The 22836-nt window shown below is 42.0% G+C and overlaps 1 protein-coding gene across 1 annotated transcript in view; it reads left to right on the forward strand.

The window, feature by feature from the left end:
- DNHD1 (dynein heavy chain domain 1) overlaps positions 1-22836 on the forward strand; it is an 80963-nt gene that overhangs the window by 12432 nt on the left and 45695 nt on the right. Inside the window, 7 exon segments of the mRNA XM_040630734.1 lie at positions 4362-4565; positions 4642-4752; positions 6599-6755; positions 15033-15533; positions 15667-15718; positions 21585-21850; positions 21940-22183. Of these exon segments, the coding sequence (XP_040486668.1) occupies positions 4362-4565; positions 4642-4752; positions 6599-6755; positions 15033-15533; positions 15667-15718; positions 21585-21850; positions 21940-22183 (1535 nt within the window).

A 22836-nucleotide genomic window follows, 5' to 3' on the forward strand; every position in this document is an offset into this window, starting at 1 on the left:
GGTCAGAAATAATAATAATAAAAAATTGTCCCCTGGTGGCAGCGGGCACTTCTGAATTAGCTTCTTCATGATTCTGAGCTGGGGGGCCCCTTCCCATCACAGTTCTGCATCTTGACTGCACGGCCCCTCCTCCAAACTGCTTAGTACCAGTAGCAACCTAGCAGCATCTCCTTAGAAATCCAGGTCCCAACTCTACAAGCCCCTCCTCCAGACTCTGAGCTTCTGAGAATCCAGTTGCCTTCCCTTTGTTCCTCTAGTTCTAGGGCTGACATCCATCCCTGTGGTTATGGTATCCGTGCTATCTTAGTGTTCCCTTTTTGTTTTTCATTTCTTTGACACCTTTAAGAAAAACACATGCTTTCTATTAAATTCACTTTGTTGAAATGCCCAGTTTGGTTTCTGTTTCCCTGATTGGACCCTTACTGATCTCATGAAAGGAAATGAGCCTCAATTATGGGGTTCTGAGATTGGTTTGGTAATGTCCTTGACCTTGAACGGTACTGAGCTCTGTGCTACTGGCATATAGGATGACATGTAGTGGCATCATGATTAATTAAATTATCTCTTGTGGCTGAATGTGATGAACTACCCTACTGATACCCAGTGGCCACCACACTTGACCAACTGGCAGTAATGGTAGTAATGGTGGCAGTGTGGGGTGGGATGCTTACTGGCTGTGGCAGAGAGCTTACACAAAGAAAATTACAAGCTTAGAACTTTAAACCGTCAACTCCATCATAATCAGAGAAGCAGCACAATCAAAGATAATTAGGCACATAGACAAGAAACCATGAGCAAGAGAACTAAAAAGGCAGTGAATAATTATAGGACCAACATCTGCCAAAGAAGGAAACCCAGTGAAGTGACTTTAGCATTTGGTGGTGCTTTTCCCCAAACAGAGATGCCTGTCGATTCCAGTATCAGCAATTGTGTGTCAGTTCTACTCTCTGTTCCTGAAAGACTGAGAGGAGTTGCTGAGCTCTGGACAGGCACAGACAGCCAAAGATCAGAGGCTACAGCTAGAGGCCCACACCCAGGAGGGACGTATTTTCTGCTTCAACCTATAACATCACCAGGGTCCCAACCCAGAGTCCAGGGCATTTAGCTTTGAGTTCTCTGATATGTTCATACAGATGATTTTCATAGTTTATCCCCTTGTTTTGTCTTTATCTAGTTGTTCTCAAGTGAGAGTATTAGTTCCAAATTTCTAGTTGCACCATCAGTAAAAGTGGAATGCTGGCATTTATTGTTTCATTTTGTTTATTTTTCACATAACAGTTTTTTTTTTAATGTGTTTGAATTTGTCCAATTTTTCTTTTTCTTTCTTTCTTTTTTTTTTTTTTTTAAGATTTTATTTATTTATTTGACAGAGAGAGAGAGAGCCAGTGAGAGAGGGAACAAGCAGGGGGAGTGGGAGAGGAAGAAGCAGGCTCCCAGCGGAGGAGCCTGATGTGGGGCTCGATCCCAGAACGCCGGGATCACGCCCTGAGCTGAAGGCAGACGCTTAACGACTGAGCCACCCAGGCGCCCCTGTCCAATTTTTCTTGTATTTGTCCTAGATTTTTTTATAAAGTCTTTTAGTTCTAATGTATTTAAGATACAATGTTATATTCGTATTTGTCCTAGGTGTTGATTCATACTCAGAAATTTATTCCTTCACTTCCTTAGAGCCTTTGCTCAACTGTCACGTCTTCACCCACCACCCTCCCCTGGCACTGCCAACCTCCTTTGCCTGTGCTTTTCTTCCCCTCTCATTTATAATATTTATCATTTTTCTTCTCCAGTATAATGAGAGCTCTATCAGGGCAGGGATTTTTGTTTGTTGTGTTTAACAATGTATCCTGAGGGTTTAGAATGGTTTGGCATAGCGGAAAGACTCAATAACATTTGTCGAATGAATGAATGAATGAATGAATGAATGATCTAGAGTAGGAACAGATTTAGGGGCAGTGAAGGATGAGTTCAGTGTAGAAGTTGCTGTGTTTCATTGAGGCATAGAGTTTGAGATGTTTTGGAAGTAGCTGAATACTCTCTAGTGTCACTTAATGCTCTTGACTGATCTGAGACTTTTGAGAGCAAGGACTATGTAGTAGTTATTTCTATGTCCTCATCTCCAATCACAGTACGTGGACAGAAGGGAAACTTGATAAATAGTTTAACTAAACTCTATAAAGTTATTAAAAAAAAAAGAAGAGGAAAAAAGCAACTTTAAAAAAGGAAAAAAGAAAGAGTAGTGTTCATTAAGGGGGTCGTAGGGGAAGGATCCCTTGGGAGAGCCTGGAATCAGTTGGAATAGAAGGCTATCCTGTGGGAAGTCAGGCAGTCCAGTGGTTAAGAGGGGTGGCTTGAGTCAGGTAGATTTGGCTTTAAGTCCTATATTTTTCCCTTAACTACCTTGGACAAAGTTATAACTCCTCTTTGCTTCAGAAGAAATAGTTTGGGGGGAAAGAATACTTGGGAAAAATCTAGTCACTTTGTCAGAAAGGAAACAAAGCTTTTATATGACTTGATTTAGTGAGTTCATTCTGGTATCTATCTAAACGCTCTTTTTTTTCCCCCTAAGATTTTATTTATTTATTTTGAGAGAAAAAGTGTACGAGAGAGCCAGGGGAGGGGCAGAGGGAGAGGGAGAGGGAGAGAATCCTCAGGCAGACTCCCCGCTAAGCTGGGAACCTGACACAAGGCTCGATCTCACAACCCTGAGATCCTGACCTGAGCCAAAATCAAGAGTTGGATGCTTAACTGACTGAGCCACCCAGGCGCCCCTCTATCTAAATTCTCTTAAGTCATTTGCTTAATAATGTATTCTAGAAAGTAGAGAGAAGGGATAGAGGAGGGCCATTTTTTTTTTTTTAAGATTTTATTTATTTATTTGACAGTGAGAGACAACCAGCGAGAGAGGGAACACAAGCAGGGGGAGTGGGAGAGGAAGAAGCAGGCTCATAGCAGAGGAGCCTAATGTGGGGCTCGATCCCAGAATACCAGGATCACGCCCTGAGCCGAAGGCAGACGCTTAACCGCTGTGCCACCCAGGCGCCCCGTAGAGGAGGGCCATTTTATCTCTTAGGCATTATAGGTATAGGATCTGGGACATAATAGCTTTTAAAGGGCTCTAAAATATTCTTAATGCTTAAAGATATTCTTGGTTCCAAGTTATGAAAATAAAAATACAAAATAAAAATTGATAAATGCTTTATTGAATGTGTCCAAACATAGCATTGTGCTAACTAGGCTCCTGCAACTAGATACAACTATTGTATAGCTGCCTACAAATGCCATTTAGTGTGGGATGTGGGTGCATTGCGCTGAGTAAGAGAATTAGTAGGATTTTAAGATGGCTCTGGAGGTACTTGTCTGGTTTTCTAGGGTGCAGTTTTCTTCTTGATTTGTGTGTGTCTAGTCTTCTAGTCGCCCTCTGCTTTTCCTCATTCTCAGTTACTCCAAACAGCACCCCCTAATGGTCTCTGGGTGTTATTTCAGTACCTAGAGATACATGCATTTTATCGTTTTTAAGATGTACTTTTTTCACATTTTAACATCTCTGAAATTGTGATGCATCTTACAAATTGGTGGAGTATCACGTTGGCAGCATTTTAAATTTTAGTGTTTCATTAAAAAAGAATCTTGCATCTTAGATTTGATAAGATGTAAAGTATCTGGATCTGGAGATATGAACTGCTTAGAACTGGCTAGGTGCCTTTTTCTTTTTTCTCCTCTATCTTTGGCTTCCATTTATTCTTTTTTGTAAAGATATATATATTTGAGAGAGAGAAAGAGAAAGCCCGCACATGTGTGTGAGTACGCAGGGGGTGGAGCCAAGGGAGAAAGAGAGAAACTCAAGCAGACCACACTGAGCAAGACGCCTACACTAGGGCTCAACACTGGGGCTCAGTGTCACGACCCGGAGATCACGACCTGAGCTGAAACCAAGAATCAGGCGCTTAACTGACTGTGCCATCCAGGTGCCCCTGGCTTCCATTTATTCTTAATAATATTTGTTTCCTCGAGCACCTGGGTGGCTCAGTCGGTTAAGCGTCTGCCTTGGGCTGAGGTCATGACCCCAGGACCGAGCCCCGCATCGGGCTCCCTGCTCAGCAGTAAGTCTGCTTCTCCCTCTGCCTCTTCCCTCTCCTTGTGCTCTCTCTCTTGCTCACACACACTCTCTCTCTCAAATAAATAAAATCTTAAAAAAAAATTACATCTGTTCCCTTTTTTCAGTTTGAATGTCATTCTGTTCTCTTTCCTGTCTTCCATCTCTCCCCTGCCTTCATTCCTGCCTCCACGTTTCGCCTCTCCATCCCTCTTTGGTCCCTTCCTGGCGCCTGCACAAGTTTCCTTCTGATCAGAACTCTTTTTTAAAGGCCCTATAGCCTGATGGTGGTGCCACCAAAGAAGGTGAACCCTGAGCACTACATCTTCTCTCCATTTGGGATCCTGCACGTACACCCTGTGGAGGGCAGTGAGACAATGACGCTGGGGACCTGGCACCGCCACTCTGTCCTCTGGCAGCAGCTCCAGTTCATCCCGTTCTTCAAATATTGCCTCTTATACAAGGCCTTGGCCCGGTAGGTGATGACGGTATGGGAACTGGGGACTGGTGTTGCAGGGAGCGGTAGCGTGTCACTGCCCTCTGCTCTGTAGTTGGAAGAGGAGCGTGAAGTTACAGAGGCTGCACCGGTGCCGGACTTTCCTAGGGAAGCATCTGCTCTCGGCTGTGCCCCACTTCGGAGCTGGGCTTCTGCATATTAGCAGGTAAGGTCTTCAAAGTGCACTGTCAATGGATGCTTTAAAATTATTTTTACAAAAAGTTTTAACACGTTCCTTGTAGAAATTTTGGAAAATACAAAAAAGCACAAAGGAAAAAAAATCTTTAATCTTACCACACGTAACTAACCATGACAGACATTTTGTTGCATATCCTTCTAGTCTTTTTTCTATCACCTATACAAATGTGATCATACTTGACATATTGTTAAGTAACCAGTTTTTTTTCTGGATAATGTATTCTGAGCATATTTCATGTAACTATGTATTCCTACATCAACTTGCCCCAGATCACACAATTATTAACTCTTGGATCTGGGGATATAACTTAGGTGTTTGAATCCAAATTCTCTGCTTTTTCCATGGTCTTTTGGATTCTTTTTTTTGGTGGGGGGGACTTAGTTATTCTTTTTCATATTTTTTTTAAAGATTTTATTTATTTATTTGACAGAGATAGAGACAGCCAGCGAGAGAGGGAACACAAGCAGGGGGAGTGGGAGAGGAAGAAGCAGGCTCCCAGCGGAGGAGCCTGACGTGGGGCTCGATCCCAGAATGCTGGGATCACGCCCTGAGCCGAAGGCAGACGCTTAACGCCTGTACCACCCAGGCGCCCCGGGACTTAGTTATTCTTATTTTCAGTGCTTTTTTTTTTTTTTTTTTACTTTTCCTGTACTCCTCAGCCACTTCTAATTATCTTCTGTAATAGAACTTGCAAACTGAAATGTCTACAGGGCCTGAGCTGGTGCTATGGCAGAAATGCAGTGGGTTAGGTGCAAGGCATTAGGGAGTGTGGGGAATGCAATCTGAAGACTACAACTAAGTAGGACAGTCACTACTCAATTCCAACTGACTGTTACCACTGGGAATACGGGTACAGAATGCCAGCTGCCTTATTTTTTTCAGGATTTCCTGGAAATACATGTTTTGTTTTAAAGTGTTTTAATTTTACCTCGTTAACTCAATTAAAACAGTGTGCTGGCCAACTCTTAGTGGAACATATGAAAACATTTTCAGTCTGAATTTAACCCACAGCCAACCATTTTGCAACCTTTGCTCTAGGGATCCCCCGGTCTAGCCTAATCATCATGGTATAATTAAAAGCATAAGGGCTTGGAGGCTGGACAGATCTGAATTTAAATCCTGAATACTAGCAAGGGACTTTACTGTTTGAACCTCGTTTCCTGTTACGAAAACTAGGGGTGAAGATTTCTACTACACAGCTGTAGTGAGAATTAAGTGAGACCGTGAATGTGCAATACCATGTTCAATTCAATGCCTCTTGATAGGTACCGAATAAAATGGCACCCATTATGATCACCCTCTGCTTACTGGGGGTCTTTCATCTTCTTCAGGTATTTTTAGAGATGTAGAGTTCTCGGGGAGGGTGGGGGGGGTAGTAGATAACAGAGGCAGATTTTCTCAGGGGTAGTTAGCCCATGGAGAAGTTGAAGGTTCATCACCTTTGATCGTAAAACTCATCTGTCCATCTAGAATTTTAGGGCCCGTAGCTTCCACTATTCCAAGGAAGAAGCCTCTGTAGTCTCTCCTTCTAAGTCAGAGCTTGGGATCATTGACACTCTCCTAGCAGAAAGGTCACTTAGTATAAACATGTGCACATCCCCCAGGGCTTTCCCAAAGAATTCCCTGAACAGCAACTTCCTCAGCTTGAATTCTTCCAAAGAGCTCTCTAGAGGAAGCTGTTACTGGAGGCCACTAGGAGTATTATCATCTTTCTAGACCTTTGCTTGTTCTGAGGTGAGCTGGGTTGAGGTCAGAGGTGTTCAAGTAAAGAGGCCTGAACGCCGGCTCTGACCAGCTTAGCCCTTGATCTCAGGCTTCTGCAGGAGCTGCGCTCTGTATCCTGGCTCCCCCAAGAGCCGGATCGATGCTACGAGCTGCTGGACCTGCAGCGGGCTCTAGCCAAGGAGAACCACAAGGCCCTGCGGCTGCTCCGTCGCTGTCTGCACCTCTGCACATCTGTCCTCCATCTGGTAAGAGGCTGCAGCTTATTGTGAACCTTTCTCCAGAGTGAGCTGCCCGAGGTGCAGCGTCCTCTTGGCTTAAGCTTCTCCCGGGAGCCCCCGTGTGGCCTGGGTGCTGCAGTTGGCGCCCGGCCCTGGTCCTGCGCAGCAACAGCAGTCTCTGTTTTAGGGTGGATGGATCCATTATAGATGGGCAGAGGCTTGGACTCAAACTTTTCCCTGAGGGTTGGTCATGGCCTTGAGCAGGGAGGAGAAGGAGCATAACAATAATTTTTCTTCAGTTTGTGCCAAGGGCATTTGGGAATTTGAAAGTTGGAATCTGGATCTTTTATGCTGCCGGGCTTATCTTTGACCCTATCTTGAACCTTTGGCAGGCCACTGTGGCTGGTAGAAGCATCCAGTAACGGTGTCCTTCCTAATTATGCCTACTTTGCCTCTGTGGCACATGCCCCCTGCCTAGGGTTCCTGGAGGCCCTGCTGTGTGCTTGTTTCTGTCACTGTGGTTTGTTGTCTGTCAGGTGGGGCTGGGTATTTACACAGGTGTCTGGCTGATCACCATCTGCAGGTAGTCTAGTTCAGAGAGAGGGGAGCCACCCAGATTTTGTGAACATGAGAAATAATGTAGAAGAGGCCCCTTGTGGCTTCATACAGGGAAATGGCCTTTAGCCTCCGACAACAGCTGGACCTGCCATTGCACTGAGCTAAATGGGGCAGAAGGTGGGGGCAAGCTCTTCCATGCCCTTTCTCTACCTCCTAGTTCCTAAATCCCACCTTTGTTTTAATGTTACAAAACTCATATAATTTTTTAATAGGAATTTATTTTGTTAATTAAGGTATAATTTCCATGCAGTAAACAAATTTTAGGTGTGCAGTTTGTTGAAATATTTGCATATATATGTATATATATATCCATGTAACCACCACCCAGATCAAGATGTAGAACATTTCCAACATCTCAGCATGCTCCCTGGGACGTCTCCTATCAGTACCCCCACAAAGGTGACCACTACTCTGATCTCTGTCACCATAGATTTGTTTAGTCTGATTTCGAGTTTCATATAAATGGAATCAGCATATCTGGCTTTTTTTTTTTCACTCAACATAATTTTAGTGAGATTTATCTGTAATCTTCTAGGTAGAGGTGGTTCACTTTTTTATATGCTATGTAGTATTTCCTTCTATGAATGTACCACAATTTATTTATTCTTTTATTGTTGGACATTTGAGTTTGTTCCAGTTTTGCTATTATGACTAATGCTGATATAAACATTCTTTTTTTTTTAATGATTTTTTATTATATTATGTTAGTCACCATACAGCACACCCCCGGTTTCTGATGTAGATATGAGCATTCTTGTACGTGTCTTTTGGTGGACATAAGCACTTATTTGTTTGGAGTATGTGTTCTAAGAGTGAAATTGCTGGAATAGGGTATATGTATGTTTTACAGTGCCAAACAGTTTTCTAGAGTGGGTGTACCAGGTTTATATTCCCCCAGCAGTGCAGGAGATTTCCAGTTGCACTGTGTTCTCACCAACACTTGGTATTGTCAGGGTTTTTAATTTTATCAAACTGATATGCAGTGGTATTTCATTATCATTTTAATTTGTGTTTCTATGATCACCAAGGTTGTTGAGCATCTTTTCATATGTTTATTGGCTGTTTTAGTACCCTCTTCTGTGAAATGTCTTAACTCTCTTGCTCATTTTTAACTGGGTCATCTGTTTTCTTCCTATTAGTGTGTAGGAGTTCTTTATATATTCTAGATATGAGTCCTATATCAAATATATGTATTATAAATATTTTCTCCCAGTCTATGGCTTATCCTTTTACTATTTTCTTTTATTTTTATGCTTATTTTTAGAAAAGATTTTATTTATTTATTTATTTATTTGACAGAGAATGAGTGAGAGAGAGAGCACAGCAGGGGAGCAGCAGGCAGACGGAGAAGCAGGCTCCCTGTTGAGCAGGGAGCCTGATGTGGGGTTGGATGCCAGAACCCTGGGATCATGACCTGAGCTGAAGGCAGACACTTAACTGACTGAGCCACCCAGATGCCCCAGCCCTTTTACTATTTTAATGGTTTCTTTTGATTAATAGTTCTTAATTTTCTTGTTCATTTTATCAATCTTTTCTGGTTGGTGCCTTTTGAGTCCTGGTTTAAGAAACCTTTGCCTACCCCAAAGTCACTTAGATATTTTCTGGTTTTCTTCCAGAACTTTTATTACCTTTTCTTTCATATTTAGGTCTCTGGTACATTTCAAATTAATTTTTATGTATGGTGTGAGGTAAGGGTCAAGTTTTATTTTTCCCATTTATTGAAAAATCTATCCTTTCCCCACTTAATTATACTGATGTCTTTTTCTTAAATCAGATGACTATATATGTGTGGGTCTGTTTCTGGACTCTCTTTGGTCCCATTAGTCTAATTATCTGTCTTTCCAAAATTTTTTATTTAAATTCAATTTAGTTAACATATACTGTATTATTAGTACCAGGGGTAGAATTTAGCGATTCGTCAGTTGCATATAATACCCAGAGCTCATTACATCAAGTGCCCTCCTTAATGCCCATCACCCAGTTTCCCCATCCCCCCACCCACCTCCCCTCCAGCAGCCCTCAGTTTGTTTCATGTAGTTAAGAGTCTCTTATGGTTTGCCTCCCTCTCTGTTTTCATCTCATTAATTTTTCCTTCCCTTCGCCTATGTTCATCTGTCTTGTTTTTTAAATTCCACATATGAGTGAAATCACATGCTATTTGTCTTTCTCTGACTGACTTATTTCACTTAGCATAATACTCTCTAGTTCCAAACACATCGTTGCAAAAGTCTTTTTGTCAGTGTTATGCCACCTTAATTGTTGTAGTTTTATGGTATGTCTTGATATTTGGTATTATAAGTCCTATAACATTATTATACAAGATTTCCCTGGCTATGCTAGGTTCTTTGAATTTCTTTTTTTTTTTTTTTTAAGATTTTATTTATTTATTTGACAGAGATAGAGACAGCCAGCGAGAGAGGGAACACAAGCAGGGGGAGTGGGAGAGGAAGAAGCAGGCTCATAGCAGAAGAGCCTGATGTGGGGCTCGATCCCATAACGCTGGGATCACGCCCTGAGCCGAAGGCAGACGCTTAACCGCTGTGCCACCCAGGCGCCCCTGAATTTCTATATAAGGTTTAGAATCAGCTTGTTAATTTCCACAAAATAATTTTACTGGGATATTTTTTATTGGCTCGCTTTAAATTTGTAGATCAATTTGAAGGAGAATTTATATCTTAATAATATTTGACTTTCTAATTCATAAACATGGATCTCTTAATTTATTTTGATTTCTTTAATTTCTCCTACTAAGGTTTTATAGGTTTCCTGTAGAGGTCTTGAATATATTTCATTGGATTTATTACTAGATATTTGATATTTTTTGTTGCTATTATAAATGGTATTTTAAAATGTTATTGTTTTCTAATAGTTGCTATACCCTACACAAAAATTAATTCATGATGGATAAAAGACGTAAGTGTGAAAAGAAAATCCAAAAAGCTTCCAGAAGACAATGTAACATTTTTATTATTGCAGGGCTTAAACAAAATATAAAAAATGTAAACCATAAAAAAATCAAGACATTTATCTATATTACAATTAATTTTTTAAAAAGCACCACAGAAAGAGTGAAAAGACAAGCAAAGGCAACATGTAGAGCCACTTTCTGTGCTGTTGTGTGGGATGGAATGGAACTTGTCCCTGTTGGCAGTCACCCTAGAAGTGGGGGGTGACATAGGGGAAGGGGAGGATCGGTCATCATCCCACCTGGTAACTGAAGTGTTACAGAACCAAGTTTGTACTATGTGCTCAATAAAAGCATGCTGCTGTTGATTAAATTGTAGCACTACTAAATAAAACAGATTTGAAACATTAAATAAATAATGATATAAAATGTGAGCCTTTGGTAGATAACCTTTATCAATTTTTAAGGATGTTTCCATCAATTCTTAGTTTGCTAAGAGGTTTATCATGAATGAATGTTGAAATTTGTCCAGTGATTTTTTTTTCCTCCTTCTATTTAAATGATCATAGGAATTTTTCTTCTTTAGTCCAATATGGTGAACTGTTGGTGTTAGACCACCTTTGCATTACTGGGATAAATCCATTTTCTTTCTTTCTTGTATAACTTTTAATTTTGATCGAAGTTCAGATTTATTAGGGGAGTTGTAAGGATAGTATAATAAACTCTCATCTACCCTTCACCTACATAGTCTGTCTCATTTATCACTCATGCTCTTATTCTTTCTCTGTGTATGTATACATTATGTTCCTGCACCATTTGAGAGTTTTAAGTTGCAGATGTTAAGTTCCTTTACCCTTAAATATGCCAGTGTGTTTCTCCTAAGGACAAGGACATTTTCTTCCATAGTTCTACTATAACAATCAAAAATTAGGAAATTTCACTTTGACCCAATTGTTATCTAACTCACAGTCCTTATTAAAAATTTGCAGGTTATTCCAAGAATGTCCTTTATTCCTGTTTTTTTCTTATTTCAGGATCCAGTCCAGAATCCTGCATTGCATTTAGTGGTCACTTCTCCTTATTCTCTTTCATATGTCACTGTTTCTCTGCCTTCTTTTTGGTTCCTTGTCTCCTAGTGGGATAGCTCTACAATAGGGTCTTCACTCCAAGGCCTCCTCTCTCACCACATCAGACCAAGAACAGCCTTAGCTGAGCTCTTGCTTGGCAATTTCCCCTTTCCTGTTTTGCTTCCTGCTCTCCCTTCGAGGCTTGTTTCCTGAAGACCATTCCTTCAATAAATCACATTTCCCCAAATTTATGGGGAACCCCGTCTAAGAAAATTATCTTAGACCATGTTCATTCATTGTTTTATGCAAATATTCTACAGCCACAGTAACTTTTTTTAAATGTTTTTTTTTTAAACTGGGTATTATTTTTTATTTAAATTTAATTAACATATAATATATTATTTGTTTCAGGGGTTCAGGTCTTTGATTCATCAGTCTTAGATAATACCCAGTGCTCATTGCAACACATGCTCTCTCCAATGTCCATCACCCAGTTATCCCATCCCTCCACCCCCTCCTCTCCAGCAACCCTCAGTTTGTTTCCTATGATTGAGTCTCTTAAGGTTTGTCTCCCTCTCTGATTTCGTCTTGTTTCATTTTTTCCTCTCTTCCCCTATGATAACTTTTCTTATCCACTTTATCTTTCAGTTTCTGAGAGATATGTGTTAAAAAAAAAACCCTCTTTTAACTATAGATTTGTTAATTTCTCCTTGATGTTCTTTCATTTTGCAACATGTATTTCAAACTCACGCATGCATACAGGCTCATAACAATGTTTCTTGGTGACTTTATTGCTGTGAAGAGATCTTCCTTCTTGTTACTACTTTTCTACTAGAGTTCTCTTTATGTGGTGTCAGCAGCATCAAGCATTGGCTCCATCTCTTTTTCTGTCTTTTTGTTGTCAACTTTCCTTTGTTATTTTATGTTTCCTGGAAAACATTTAGTCTGAGAGCCTATGTCTTGCAATAGGTTTATCTCATTTATTATGATTACTGATAGGTTTTGGACTTATTTTTCCCATCACCTGCTGGTGTTATCTACTTCCTATCATTTCTGGTTGATTCTTCCTTGGGTTTCTTGTCTTTTGTTGGATTGTTTACTTTTTTTTTTGCCATTGTTCTCCTCTAATAGTTTGAATGATAGACATTTTATTTCTCTCATGGTCGCCCAGGAGCACCTCGATGCTTATTCATCCTTCTTAGTTTTAGAATCTTGACTTTGTTTCTTTTCATAGACCTGTAGCTGGAGGAAGCCATGTAACTCAGTTCTGGGCAATGAAACATAGGTGAAAGTCACTGTGAAAACTTTTTAAAATAGGCAGAACCAACTGGAATGTCTTTTTGGGCGTTTACTCCTGTTTATGGCCTATCCCTTGGATGAAATTTCTGGTGAGAGAAGCTGTCGTACCATGAAGGGCTGAAAGTCATATTAAAGATGGAGGAGGACCATAAAAAGAGCTTTTTTTTTTTTTTTAAAGATTTTATTTATTTATTCGACAGAGATAGAGACAGTGAGCGAGAGAGGGAACACAAGCAGGGGAAGTGGGAGAGGAAGAAACAGCCTTATAGCGGAAGAGCCTGATGTGGGGCTCGATCCCACAACGCCGGGATCACGCCCTGAGCCAAAGGCAGGCGCTTAACGACTGAGCCACCCAGGCGCCCCCATAAAAAGAGCTTTGTCCTGATTGATACTGTTGAGCCAATATGCCATCCAGGGATTTCTTATTGCATTAAATAAATAAACCTTTTACTTGCTTAAACCACACTTTTTCTAGTTTTTTTCTCACTTGCAGCTGAATGCATATGTAAGACATTTACACACCTGCCCAACAGGTGTAGCTGTTCCCCTTACATTTTTATAACAATGTCTCTTTCATCTCTTTTTCTAAAAGCCCTTACTTGCAAACCCACGTTAACACCAGCATCCCTGATCTCNNNNCCCTTCTCTGTGGGGTTTTTTTTTCACAGCCTTTATCACGTTTTTACAAAGAATATAAATTACTTATTTATTATGTTTATTGTGTTTCTCCCCCCACCTCCCAAAGGGTAGGGATTTTTATTTGTTTCGTTCACTGCTATACGTCTATTGCTCATTATAGGTCATGCCATAGAGTAGTAGGTGCTCTGTGACTGTTTCGAGTGAATGAATGTCAAGTGTGGATTTGCGTCCATGTCTTTCTCCCAAGCGCAATAAGAACCTCAGCGCCCTTCTGGTTTCCTTTCTCACCTCTCTTCCTCTCCTCACCCTCCACCTTTCCTAGTTGCTTATGTTAAGATTTCCTGGAATTTAATTCTGGATTGTTGTGAGCATTCTTGTTTTGCAGCCTACTCATTTAGACGTGACGATATGTTTTACAAATGTCCTTCTCATCAAAGCTTCTTGTAGCTCTCGTATTCATTTTCCTCTTGCGGAAATATACTGCTGTTTATTTTTTTTCAGAGAGAATCTGTGGACGGTAAATTTTTGGAGTCTTTGTATATCTAAAAATGTCTTTATTCATCTCCAAACTTCCGTGATACTGTGGCTGGATACAGAAAATTCCAGGTTTAAAAAAAATTTCCTCAGAACTTTGAAGATATCGAAGAGCTTACCCCTTCATGATGAGGTTTTAAAAATGTATGCCGATTATGATCTGGTGTAGTAATTATTGTTGTATTTGTGTGGGTTTATCCTAACTGGCACTCAGGAAGCCCTTTCCGTGTGAGTGATACATTCTTTTTATAAACAGTTACTGTGGAAGTACCTTTATCAGGCACTGTGTTAAGCTAAGCGAAATGAAATCAGATGTGACGAAGGCCTCTTCCTTGAAGAATTGACAGTGTAGTGGACGGATCCCAGGAGTAACTAGATAGTGGTGACGCACTGGACTAAGGACTATGAAGTGGGAAGCACTCAGGACGGAGGGTATTTCTAGAGCATGGAAGAGAATATCTGCCAAGTCAGAGGGTGTGTTCATGCATGACGTGTAGCTTAGGCCTCGAGTGCCTTATGTTTGGGTCTCCGAAGACAATCCACACACACTCATTAGTTCTAATCACAAGCTCTCCCAAACATCAAAACGGACAGGAGAGCATCAGGGACAGTAGGTCCATCTGGCCAAGCCTGTCTTGCTGGTGTCTCCCCTCTGTCCAGAGAGGTGGCAACTTTCAGCAGGCTACGTAGGCCAAGAAACCTCCCAGAGGTGAGAAGAACCCACAAAGAGGCTCTTAGACTTTTATCCCACATTCTCACCCCCCCCCCCCCCCCGAAAAAGTCTCAGTAGCCAGAGAGCTTCCACTGTCACATAAGGAGTATTATCCTAGTAAGCAGGCCGCACCTCCCAGGCCTCGTGACTGGAATCCACGTCCTGGCAGTACTGCTGAGCCTTACTTATTCAGTCTTTCTCCTTCTCTGTGTAATCTATGTGTCGTGAACCTCTCTGTCTACACATGCACAAATTTTCTATTTGAGGTCTACCCTGGGGCCTTTTAGTAGATAGGCCTGGCCTATCAAATTTGCAATGTGGCCTCTCAATGTATGTTCTCCATTTTGCATCTTCTCTGGTCACTATAAGATTTCAGGGGCTAATCTCTCCTGAAAAGCAGCCCTCCCTGTGTATATGTAGGTGCTGGGTTGCAGGCTCTGAGACCTGAGAGTTTTACAGAGGCCAGTGGGTGGCTGGTTTGTGCTCCATCCTCCTTCAGTCAGTTAGTTGTCCACTCTGTATGCTGACAGGTTCACGAGGATACATATCACATGCAACAGGGCCTGCAGGAGCGAGTGAAAAACTGCCAGAGGGTCAGGACAGACCAACGCTCCGTATACCTTCAGAGGGTACAGTGCCAACAGCTGGAGCAGAAGCTGAAGCAGGCAGAGGCCTGGCTGCTGCGGCTGGGACAGCTGGCCCGCCTGGTACACTACATGATCTGCCAGAGCCTGGTGTCGATCATAGAGGAAGAGATAACCTCCTTTGTGGCCAACATCCTACAAGTGAGGTGGTGGGTGGCATGGGTGGAGGTGGGCAGGCAGTCAAGGCCAGATGGCAGGCAGCAGATACGGACATGTAGCCCCATGACCTCTCCTGACCCTTCTTTACAGGCCCCAAGGAAGAAACCCTTTCTCTCAGCCCAGCTGGTCTTTGACAGTTATGGCCAGCTGTCTCATGAGCCGTGTATTGAAAATATGATCCAGATTCTAACTGGGGGCCTGCAGTCTGTCAAGGCCTCTGCCCTGAAGGTATTCTGGATTGGGCAGGGGGCTGGCTGTAGGACCTCCCAGTTCCTTTCCTCTGTGTAATTAGAAGCTCTCAGCTTGGTCTGAACCCTCACTGGTTTCCATTTCTGCCCCCTCAACATACCTTGGCATGAAGGTAATGCAATCTACAGACCTGAAGACCCCCTGCGACTCCTTGTATTCTGAAGGTATTTAAGTGAGGAGACTTAGGCAGGGGGTAGGAAGGGTGGAAGGAAGGGGAGGGGCACAGGCAGAGTGTCAATGGCATGGCCGTAGAATCAGGCCTTGGGTGTGGAGCAGCTGTAACCTGGGTAGCACACACAGGTGCTGGGGGCGGGGATTGGAGAGCAGGGGTATGTCTTTGCTCACTCCTGCGGGTGCTTGTGTATATATGTGTGTGCATGCAATTGAGTGGAATGAGAGGTGTACGAAAGAATGTGAGTGCACTGTCCTTTCTCTGGTTCATCCAAACTCTGTGAGGCTTTTCTCTACGTTGTAAGGGCATTTAGTTTCCTGTTAAATTTGATTGCTAAGTTAATTTGTACTTGCTTGAAGAACTCTGCTTGTTCAATATTTGCTTTATTTCATACAGCTCTTTTTCATTTCATATAGGATAATCCATTAATATTATTGAGCCATTATGGTTACCAATTATTACTGGTTATCAGTCCTCAAACTTGTCAACCACCAGGGAGGAAATACATCTTCACATTTCCTCTATTTGGAATACTAACCCAGTTACAAATGAAATCATTACATGTACTCAGTCACATCTGACATGTAGGTGCTCCCCGCCCCCCCTTGATTCAACTAGTATGTTTTCATTAAGATGATTTAAAGACATGAAGTTAATTTTAGGAAATACGTGACAAGACAGGAAAAGGTTCATTGAAAGGAGCCCTTGTCTTTTACATATGACACCAATTGGGGCACGTTATTTTCTTAAGTGAATCTGGGTTAATTGGTAGAGACTACTGATATTTGTTTTACATGGTACAGTGGAACCAAACACGTTAATTTACTAACCTATAACATGAGAATAACAAAAATATCTAACCTGCAGGATTAAAAGAGGTAATTAGTATAGTGCTCAGCACATAGTGATACATTCTACAGATAGTAACTTCTTACTGTCACTAGTATTAAAGACAGAAATAAACCAGGTATTTCACATCATTCTCTCATTTTATACTAATTCATATTTTGGTATACTGTAGTATTTTCCTTTGAATGGCAAAACAAATAAAAACCTTAAAACTTTTATTCTAAATTCTAATGAAAGTGAAAATGTTTACTTGTAGTATCTTGGGTTACCCCTTCTACTTTTTTTTTCTCTTGGTGGGCAGCAAAGCAAAGTTTATTGGGCGATAGTACAAAGAATCCCAAAGAGGAGGGGACCCACCCCATCTACTTTTATTTTTTTATTTTTTTTTTAAAGATTTTATTTATTTATTTTGACAAAGAGCCAGTGAGAGAGGGAACACAGCAGGGGGAGTGGGAGAGGAAGAAGCAGGCTCCCAGCGGAGGAGCCTGATGTGGGGCTTGATCCCAGAACGCCGGGATCACGCCCTGAGCCGAAGGCAGACGCTTAACGACTGAGCCACCCAGGCGCCCCACTACCCCATCTACTTTTAAAAGAGCACCATGGACTGATGTATTTAGGGGTGAAATGTCCTGCTGCTTGTTATCTTGCTTTCAAGTGTTTTAGGGGAAAGAGAGGAGGAAAAACAAAGTAATGTGGCAAAATATTAATAAGTGTTGAATCAAAGTGGATGGATAAAGGGATTTGTAGTACCTTTAAACTTTTCTACATATTTGAGATTTTTCGAATCAAAATTTGAGGGAAAAAAAGATCAGCATGGAAAATCAAAGTAATATCATGGAGGAAGCAGAACCAAAGTTCTTATTTAGGGTTTTCTTAAGTTCTTCATGAAAATTGGAGTAGCCTTTAGTAAAAGTAAATATCTAGGAGTTAAAACACAAGTAGTAGGGGCGCCTGGGTGGCTCAGTCGTTAAGCGTCTGCCTTCGGCTCAGGGCGTGATCCCCGAGTCCTGGGATCGAGTCCCACATCAGGCTCCTCCGCTATGAGCCTGCTTCTTCCTCTCCCACTCCCCCTGCTTGTGTTCCCTCTCTCGCTGGCTGTCTCTATCTCTGTCAAATAAATAAATAAAATCTTAAAAAAAAAACAAACACAACTAGTAGTCTTTAAGAAATGTACATCTATCTGAGAAATCGTTTACTTAAATGAGGCAAAATTTGCATGGCATTTTAACCAAATTACAGAATGATTTCAGTGCCTCTGCATATATTTTCAAAAATATGAAAAATCAGCCCCTTATAATGAAGACTTACACACTGACTAGATTCTGGTCCCTCGAAGAAGACCAAGTCTATTACTAATAAAACAGGTGCAGCATATCCTGGTGTCTTAGGCTGCATTCTCCAACATTTTCCAGAGAACAGTCTTAGTTCTGAAACATTTTGCAACCAAAAAGAGATGATCAACATTGTTATCGGATGTCCTTACAATCTTATCAGGAATTTTCTGCAGTTTAAAACTGGGAAATTATAATTGGATAATGAATTTTCTCATCTGGCAGGTGTCAAGGAACTTAAAAAGTTTTTTACACTAACTTTACCAAGATCAGTGTATCTTTCTGATATTTTATCATAAACTCTTTTATATGTTTTGGTTAGGATGGTGTTGAAGTCAGCTGAGAGATATAATGCAAAGAACGAAACGGTCTTTGCTGTAGTTTTTTTGCCAAGGGGCCGCATGTGGCAGGGAGGGTGTCTTGGGAGTGTGAGGTATGAACAGTATGACCAGCAAGAGGAAGAATAGAGGTAAGCAGTGTGGCAGTGGGTGGATTCATCGTTGAAAGAGAAGAGAGACTTTTTTTCTTGCCACCCTGTGAATAAGCAATTCTGAAAAGATGAAAAGTTGTATAAATATGTTTGACAAGCAGCTTTGCTGCTCTGTGTAGAATGTCTGAGTGACTTATTCAAAGAAACCTACGTAAAGGTCTATAGCATTTGGTTTTTCACAGTTGGATTGATATTTAAAAATGCAGCTCCATGTTGACTTTTATGTTTCTTTGATTTAGTTGATATCAGACTTGTTATAAGCCAGCTTTATTTTACTCTTACGCTGGCTATGAAGTAAGTTATTAGTGATTTCCGTTTTGTTTTGTTGGGATATGACAGTCACCAAGTTGCGTTAAAAATGCACTAGCTTTTCTCTCCGTTGCTCAGAATGACCCGTGAATCGAATGTATTGCACCATATTGCATAGCGCTCTCATGGGTCGGGCACCTTGAATCACAGTTCTTCAACCTCACCTCATGTTTTGGAGCTCACAGAACAGAAAGTGACCACATTCAAAGGCAGAAAAGCTGTAGCAGCACCTCGCTTCACAGAAATGGAAACTAGAATGTCAGGAAGAGAGCCCTGTCTCTCAAATTGCTGCTTGTCCTTTTATCTCTACTTCTCTGTGTCTGTGCTTCTTCCCAGTTCCCCTGACTCTCCCCTCAAACTAGCTGTCTCTGCTTCCTTTGAACTTTCTGCTCCCTTATAACTTGCTTCCAAGTCATGACTTGGGCTTTCTATGGTACCAACCCCATCTTTGACTCTATATGGTCTTTCAGTTAAGTATGTGTGCCTGACTTATTTCAGATTTTCAAGACCAGGAATATCATTGATTCAGCCTATCCTATAGAGAGAACCACATATCCATAAGCTCTGGCAAGGGGAATTGGGTCATGGTACAAATTAATTGGTTTTAGCTATAGGGAAAAGCAGACCCTCTTAGAAGGGTGTGTGTGGTGGAGGAGGCTCCAATCTTCAGCTATGCTTGTATTGGCCATACACATCCATTATGTAGGCCTAAATGTGCACATTGGTTTTGGATAACATATTTCTAACTGAGAACTAGGTAAGCAAAAAAGGGAATTTATTGACTCCCATAACTAAGAAATACCTGGGTGGAGCTGAATTCAGTCTCAGCTGGATTCAAGGCCCGGGCAGTGTCATCAAGGCTTTATATCTCTTCCTACGTCTTTTGACTTTGCTTGTGTATTTGAACCCTGAGTCACTGAGAATGCTTTCAGTGGAAGTAACAGAAGACCTAAGAGTAGCCTAACAATAAAAATAATTATCTCACATAACAAGAAGTCTCCAGGTAGATGCTCTCAGGGTTGGTCCAGTGGCTCAAGGTGTCATCAAGTATCAGACTCCTTATATCCTTCCCCTGCTCCTTTCTGGGTTTAGCTATAGGTAAGAGTAGATTCTCTTAGAGGGGCGTGTGTGGTAGGGGAGGCTGAATCAGAAACGTTGTTTTCATCCCAAGGCTTATTGTCTCATAGCTGCAAGACAAGCTCCAGCTCCAAGCATCGCATCCCATTCTTATGCAAGATCAGGGGGAAAGGGGAGGAACGGTGGAGGGAGATCTCTCCTTGCCTGACTCTCACATTTTATCAGGAAAGGAAATCTTCCAGAAACTCCCCAGCAGACTCACTTTTATATCTCATTGTTAAAATCTAGGTCATGTGGCTATGGCCAGCAGCAGGAAGGGCTGGGTAATCAAATAGCTGACATTTCTTGTCTCTCACAGAAGATGGGCTCTTCCACCGCAGAAGAAGGGAGAAGAGAGTAGCTCTTGGGTAGTCAGCCAGTGTGCCTTCCGGGGTTCCATTCTTCCATTCTCAAAACCCGGCAAGCAAGAGAATGACCAGCATTCTCTACAGCATCATTTCATACTATATTATTTCCCTTCTAGTAATTTATATTTAATAAAACCTTGTTTAATTTTAGTTCTACAAGTAACTATAAGCTAACCAGCAGTCTTCATGTTGATCGGTCTCTCAGTAATTTTGTCTGAAGCTCGTTCTCTATTTAGATTCCTTAGGAAGGGCTTGTGGGAGCAAAATTTTATTTCCCTTTTTTTTTTTTTTTTAAAGATTTTATTTATTTATTTGACAGAGATAGAGACAGCCAGCGAGAGAGGGAACACAAGCATGGGGAGTGGGAGAGGAAGAGACAGGCTCATAGCAGAGGAGCCTGATGTGGGGCTCGATCCCAGAACGCTGGGATCACGCCCTGAGCCGAAGGCAGACGCTTAACCGCTGTGCCACCCAGGCGCCCCTATTTCCCTTTTTTCTTGGATGCCTGAAACATTTTTTTCTTTTTTTCTTGAAATTCAGTCATTTTAGTTGAATATGTCTTATTATTGAACATTCTGAGGCAGTATTCTGAGGTATGCTCTTTCAAAATGTAGTTTTTGCTTTTGTTTTTTAAAGATTTATTTATTTGAGAGAAAGAAAGAGAGAGTACTGTGCATCTAGTTTCTGAATATTTCGAAGCTTCCCCCCCTTTTTGTACAAAGTTTTAACACAAATACTGAAATTGGCAATTGACCAGTTTCTAAGAAGCTAAAGGGGAAGCCAGGCTCAAGGATACTCCCTAAGACAGACACTAAGGACGGTCACGTTCAACATCTTTGCTCCCTCCTCCTCCTCTCTGCAGAGGCTGGAGCTCTACGAACTACAGTTCCCAGACCTCCTTGCAGCGAGGTGTTGTATGTAATTTAGATGTGCATGGGACTTCAGTTCAGAACTGAGGTAAGAATGGGAGAGAAGCAGCGCCTGTGCCATCCATTCTGCTGGAGGAGATCGTAATAGAGGTAGCGAGCTTTTGGAGCTGGTGGTATGGCAGTGACGTCCCAATTTGCCAGGTAGCACAGAGCCATAGATACTCAGCCTAGAGTGTTTGTTTTTTGGTTCTTCCAACTATTTGCAAACCATTAATATTCTATAATAATTCCCTTACTGCTTATACTAACTAAATTCTGTTTTCTGAACCTGAACCCTAAATAATAAATTCCCTCGGTGGGTCTGTGTTTGCGATATGGATGTATATGTGAACTCACTCAGGAGCGGGTGTGTGTGTGTGTGTGTGTGTGTGTGTGTGTGTGTAATACATACACTCAGCTAGTGAGAGAGGTTGTGTGGGGGCCCTGCAGGGCACTCAATGGACAATTACGGTATGTGCCCCACTAGAGGAAGAGGAAGAGCAAGATTCGAACGCGGAATTCGTGATGCCCAAGCTCCAGGGCCAGCCCAGCGATGCTGTGCACATCTTCTGTGGCCCGAATATAGGGTTGGTGTGGCCCTGGAAGTCTCACACGATTACCGAAGCCCTGGAGGTCCGTGGGTATCGGCTCCGGGGCCAGTACTTGCCCCCCAATTACAAGCAGCTGCAAGAGGACCTGGATAACAATCCTCAGATCCAGCAGGCACTGACTACGCAACAGGCCTTGCTGGAGGTGAGAACAGAGGTTTAATTGGGGGGTGATGCTCACTAATTCCCATCATAACTACGCACCTGTGCCCTAAGCACCTTGTCTGTGCCTAGGGCATGCTGTGGGAGGTGAAGGAATTCTGCAGGGAACATCACTGGGTGACAGGCATTCATCAGTTCCTGCAAGCCTGTGGGCCTCAGAAGCTGGAGTCCATGAGAGGTTGTCCTATCAAGAACTACGTGATGCTGGTGAGCTGCCTGAACATTTGGCAGACCCGTGTCTCCAATATACCTAACAAGTTGGTCACAAAAGGCAGGTTAATGCTGCTGAGCTGCCGTCACATACAGTCAGAGATGGGTGAGTGCTGCTTATCCTCTTTCCTTCCGCCTTCCTTATCTTATCCTCATTGCCCTCCTTGGGCCTGGATTGTCCTCCAAGGACTTTTGGTGAAGGCCCCTCATTGGACCTGTAGAGCCTCCCAAAGGTCCAGGTGCCAGGACCTTCCCTTTGCAATTAAAGGTGTGATCATTACAGAGGATAACCTCTCTGTCTGTTTTGGCTCTCCTCATTCCCTGTACTCCTTAGGAGTCACGTTTCTGTCACCTGACACTTTATATTTTCCTGACGTGGAAGTAGGTCAAACCATATGTGACTGGGAAAAATCTTAACCTACTCCTTAGGCTAGTGAGCTCAGTTTCTTAGCAGATATTCTCGGGAATCAAGAGTGCCCCTTCCCACATGCAGCAGAGTCAAAACTGACACTACAATTTGTATGTATAAAAAATTATTCTCTTTAACTGTTACGGTCTTGCTTTATAGTCGTAACTTCTGCAGATGGTGAAAGAATGTATTCCAAGTGAAAGTGAAAGTACTTTTCATTTAAAGCAGCACTTAGGGTCTAATTCAGGCTGTTTTGGGTATTCGGTCAATTTAAAACTCATTCTACAGTTCTGGGTTGTTCTTTTTTTCTCAAGTGCCCTCTGCTCCTCTTCCTCTGCAAGGTGGCATCT

This window comes from Ursus maritimus, unplaced genomic scaffold, assembly GCF_017311325.1.
Source record: "Ursus maritimus isolate PB19 unplaced genomic scaffold, ASM1731132v1 scaffold_16, whole genome shotgun sequence".
Taxonomy (NCBI): Eukaryota; Metazoa; Chordata; class Mammalia; order Carnivora; family Ursidae; genus Ursus; species Ursus maritimus.